At 68.8% G+C, this 4,763-nt stretch overlaps 1 protein-coding gene across 1 annotated transcript; it reads right to left on the bottom strand.

The window, feature by feature from the left end:
- Positions 1 to 1,338: 1,338 nt before the first annotated feature.
- Positions 1,339 to 4,395, bottom strand: ALDOC (aldolase, fructose-bisphosphate C). Its single transcript, XM_050716750.1, has 8 exons — positions 4,263 to 4,395; positions 3,954 to 4,165; positions 3,809 to 3,863; positions 3,577 to 3,737; positions 2,850 to 2,933; positions 2,595 to 2,769; positions 2,304 to 2,503; positions 1,339 to 1,797 (listed from the first exon to the last, which is right to left on the bottom strand). Exons 1-8 carry the CDS (start codon positions 4,372 to 4,374, stop codon positions 1,702 to 1,704), a joined length of 1,095 nt encoding a protein of 364 aa, XP_050572707.1. The 5' UTR covers positions 4,375 to 4,395; the 3' UTR covers positions 1,339 to 1,701.
- Between the last annotated feature and the right edge of the window lie 368 nt (positions 4,396 to 4,763).

Here is a 4,763-nt window from a genome sequence, read left to right as displayed (position 1 = left end):
CTCCAGGCCCACGGCGCTCCTGAGAGCCGGGCCGGGGGCAATGCCGGCTGGTGGGGGTCTTACAGCCGACGGGAACCGGCTCCTCCCGCACGTCCCGGTACGGCAGCTGCCTCGGCAGGTCGGCGGGCACCGAGCCCGGGGCGAAGACCACGGAGACGGGGACGGCGAGCTGGAACTGGGCACCGGGTGTCACCGGGGGGGATACCGAGGACCACCGGGGGGGATACCGGGGGGGATACCGAGGGGCCACCGGGGGGGATACTGGGGGGGATACCGAGGGGCCACCGGGGGGGATACCGGGGGCCCCAATGGAAGACCACCGGGGGAAACACCAGGAGACACTGGAAGGATAGCGGGGGGATACCGGGGACCACCGGAGGCCACCTGGGAATACCGGGGGAGCACCGGGCAGCCTCCCCCCGGGCCCGCGCCCCCCCCTCTCCTCACCGGCAGCCGCCCCAAGGCGGCGATCCCCGCGTAGGGCAGCGCGGCCCGGTACGTCTCGGTCGTCCTCCACCAGAGCGGCAGCCCCAGCAGCACGGCGATGGCGGCGAAGCACAGCGCGGCCCGGCGGCCCCGGGAGCGCTCTGCGGGGACAGCGCTCAGAGCCCGAGCCGGGCCCCGGGGGGCGGCTCCGGGGGGCTCCGTGCCGGGCCATGCCCCCGCCCGCCTCCCCCGGTACCTGCTTCGTCCGCCGCCGCCGCCGCGGCCGCCGCCATCTTCTCTGCCCGGTACAACCGGGGGGCGGGGCTTAGAGCCCGGCCCAGCCATTCAAAGAGCTCGCGGCCCTCACAACAACCAATAGGCGCGGGGATGAGGCCAGACGGGCGTGCGGCGGAGCCAATCGGCGAGCAAGGAGGCGGGACTCGGGAGCTGGGTGCTGCTTGGGGGGGGCGATGGGTGCTGAGGGGGGGGCGATGGGTGCTGAGGGAGATGATGGGTGCTGAGGGGGGGCATGGGTGCTGAGGGGGGCCATGGGTGCTGAGGGGGGGCCATGGGTGCTGGGGGGGGGGGGTAATGGGTACTGAGGGGGGCCATGGGTGCTGAGGGGGGGCCATGGGTGCTGGGGGGGGGGTAATGGGTACTGAGGGGGGCCATGGGTGCTGAGGGGGGGCCATGGGTGCTGGGGGGGGGGTAATGGGTGCTGAGGGGGGCCATGGGTGCTGAGGGGGGCGATGCCCACCCATGGGCGCCCACCCTGAGCTGAAACAGGGGAACGGGGCTGGGAACGGGCACATGGCAGCTCCACACCCCCCCACCCCCCACCCCAGCCCCAATCCAGGCTGAGACCGGGCACAGCTCACGGCAGCGATGGCAGCGAGGAGGAGGAGGCGTCGCGGCGCTGTCTCTACCGTTTATTCGTTGTTTAGGCTATTTGGTACACGGGGTGCACACGACAACACGACACACGCGGCCCCGAGGGCGGCACTGCGAAGAAGCTATGGCGGGGCAGGGGCACCCCCAGGCCTCCCCTCCTGCCCCCCCCACGCGGCCGGGGGCTCCCCAAACCCTTGGCTTGGCCTGGCCTGGCCGGAGCCCCCCCCAAGCCGTGGACAGCTGAGCCAGGCCTCCCCTTCATCTGCGTGGGGCCGCCGTCCCCAACCCGCCTGGCGGCTTCCCCTGGGTGGCTGGGGTGGAAGCGGGGTGTGAGCAGTGGCGGGGGGTCTGGGGGCAGGGGGGCCGGCAGGGCCCGGCGGAGGCTCAGTACGCATGGTTGGCCACGTAGAGGGACTGCCCGGCGGCCCCGGAGTCGTCCCCGCTGCCCTCGTACTTGCCCAGCGCAGCCAGCCCGTTCACCTGTGGGGAGAGGAAGCGTCAGCCTGCGGGGACACGGCCCTCTGTGTGCCCCATCCCATGGGGACATGGCCCTCGTGTGCCCCATCCCACTGGGTACAACCCTCGTGTTCCCCATCACCACATGGGATGTGGCTTTTGGCATCCCCCTTCCCACGGGGAAGGTTCCTGCAAGAACCTGGCTCTTGGTATCCCCCATTCCCCTATGGGGACGCAGCCCTCACTGCCCCCGTCCCATATGGAGACAGCCATCAGTGTGCCCCTAATGGGGACGTGGTCCTCGGCATCCCCCCTGCTGTGGGGCACAGCCCTCGGTGTCTCCTGTCAGCCTGTGGGACACGGCCCTTGGTGTCCTCCATCACCCTACAGGAACATGATTCTTGGTGTTCCCCATCCCAAGGGCACAGTCATCAGCATCCCCTTCCCATGGGGACATGGCCCTCGGTGTCCCCACCACCCATAGGGACACAACTTTTAGGATCCCCTCCCACGGGGGCCGTCCCCATCACCTCTGCGCGCTTGACAAACTCCTCAGTGGCGGCGGTTGCGTTGTCCTTCTGCCCGCGCCAGGCGCTGAGCGCCGACGCCTGCAGCGCCCGCCCGTAGGAGAAGGTGAGGGCCCACGGCCGCACCAGCGGGCACGTGTTGATGGCGTTGAGGTTGATGGAGGCCTCCTCCTCACTCTGCCCCCCAGACAGGAAGGTGACACCTGCAGAGAGCAGGGTTATGGCACCAAAGGGACCACACGGCATCCCCCTGCCATGATTTCCACCATTTCCACCATGTGCTGGTGGCGGTACCTGGCACGGCTGGGGGCACGGTGCGGCGCAGGGCAGTGACAGTGGCCATGGCGATCTCCTCGGGGCTGTACTTGGTGGGGCAGGAGTGCCCGGGCGTCACCATGTTGGGCTTCAGCAGGGTCCCCTCCAGGTAGACGTGGTGGTCGCTCAGCGCCTTGTAGACGGCTGCCAGCACCTGGGGACAGGCAGCGGGGAGTCCCACGGCACGGCATGGCATGGCACGGTGCCCGCCCTGCCGCCCATCCCGCTGCTTACCTTCTCCGTCACGTACTGGCACCGTTTGAGGTCGTGGTCACCGTCGGGCAGGATCTCCGGCTCCACGATGGGCACAATGCCGTTCTGCAAACACCCGGGAGATGCCATCACAAGGATGCCCTTGGGCATTGCTCCAGCCCCGCGGCAACGTGGGGCAGTGCCTAGACTTGGGGGTGATGCCCAGCCCCAGGTTCAATGTCCACCTTTACAGGTGATGCCCATCCCAGTGGGGTTATGCCCAGCCTAGGAGCAACAATTCTTGTCCCCATGGGCAATGTCCAAGCCTGTGGGGTAATGCACAGCTCCACGTGGTGAAGCCTGGCCCCATGTGGTGGTGTCTAGCCCCAGAGAGCAATGCCCAGCCCCATGGGTGACACCTGGCCCCACAAGAGATGCCCACCCCCTGGGCTAACGTCTTGTCCTAAATGCCAAGAACCATCCCCAAGAGATGTTACCTAGCCTCTGGGTTGATTCCCAGCCCTGAGGGTCAATGCCTGGCTCCATGGGGTGACACCCACCCCACAGGTCAACATCCAGCCAACAGGGCAATACCCATCCCCACAGGGCAACGCCCAGGCCCTGCAGTAACACCGAGCTCCATGGATCCCTGCCCATTGCTGTGGGGCAATACCTGGCCTCGTGAGTCAGTGCCCATCCCACGGGCCAATGCCTGTCCTGTGGGATGACGGCCAGCCCCGTGGGGCCGTGCCCAGCCACAACCCCATACCTGCTGGCAGATGCTGGCATAGCGGGCCAGGACGTTGGCGTTCTCCATGATGGCGAGGGCAGAGGGGGTGTTGTCGCTGATTTTCAGCACGCAGCGCCACTTGGCAAAGTCGGCCCCGTCCTTCTTGTACTGGGCACAGCGCTCCGACAGCCCGTCCAGACCTGCCGGGCAGCGTGTCAGCCCCGTGGCCCCCCCAGCCTCGCACCCTCACCCCCCAACCTGCTGCACCTACCCTGTGTGGTGGTCTCCCCATCCGTCCCGGCCAGCGGCACGACGCCTTTGTCCACCTACAGAGGGAAAGGGAAGGTAGGGCTGAGCCCCACCAGCACTGCACAAGTACTCTGAGCACCCCCAAACCCATCAGATGCCCCCCGCACCTTGATGCCCACGACGATGCCCTTATCTTTGATCATCTGGACGAAGGGGGTGCCGTCGTCCGCCTTCTGGTACATGGTCTCGTGGAAGAAGATGACGCCCCCGATGCACTTCTTCACCCGGCTGTCGGCGCTGAAGAGGATCTGGCGGTACAGCCGGCGGTTCTCCTCCGTGTTCTCCACCCCGATCTGGTTGAGGCGCTTCGCCATGCTCCCTGCGGGCACCCGAGGCACCATCAGCCCCGGCACAGCAGGGACATGGGGAAGGGACGGATCCCTCCCCACCCTCCCCACCGCCGCCCGTGCACCGACCTACGGACTCATCGGCGGCCAAAATGCCCTTGCCCGGGGCCACGATGCGCAGCGCGATGTCCGACAGCTCCTTCTTCTGCTCGGCCGTCAGCGCGGGGTATTGGTGCGTCATGGTGGTGGTGCCTGCTGGCGGACGAGGGCTGAGTCACGCGCCGCCGCCACGGCCCCCCCCCGGCCGCCACGCGCCAGCACCCTGCGGGGACCGGGGACCCCCCGGGACCCCCATCCGAGGGGCGTACGGCCCTACCGGTGCCGGGGGAGGCCGCGTGGCATAAGCGGGACCTCGTGGAGGATGCCGGGGAGCTCCCAGCCATTTTGGTGCCTGCTCGCCCGCCCCCAGCCCAGCCATCTTGAGGGAGAGCAGCTCCGGGGGGGGCCGGGGCAGGACCCCCGGGGGGGCACAGGGGATGGAGATACCGTGGGGCCGGGGCTAGCCCGGGCAGGGCGGGCGTGGGAATGGGGCTACCCGGCGGTGGGGGGAGGAGGAAAGGCTCCAGACGC

Source organism: Cygnus atratus, unplaced genomic scaffold (genome assembly GCF_013377495.2).
Source record: "Cygnus atratus isolate AKBS03 ecotype Queensland, Australia unplaced genomic scaffold, CAtr_DNAZoo_HiC_assembly HiC_scaffold_336, whole genome shotgun sequence".
NCBI classification, from domain to species: domain Eukaryota; kingdom Metazoa; phylum Chordata; class Aves; order Anseriformes; family Anatidae; genus Cygnus; species Cygnus atratus.
Note: the sequence above shows the minus strand (reverse complement) of the source record. Positions and strands in the feature narration are given on the sequence as shown.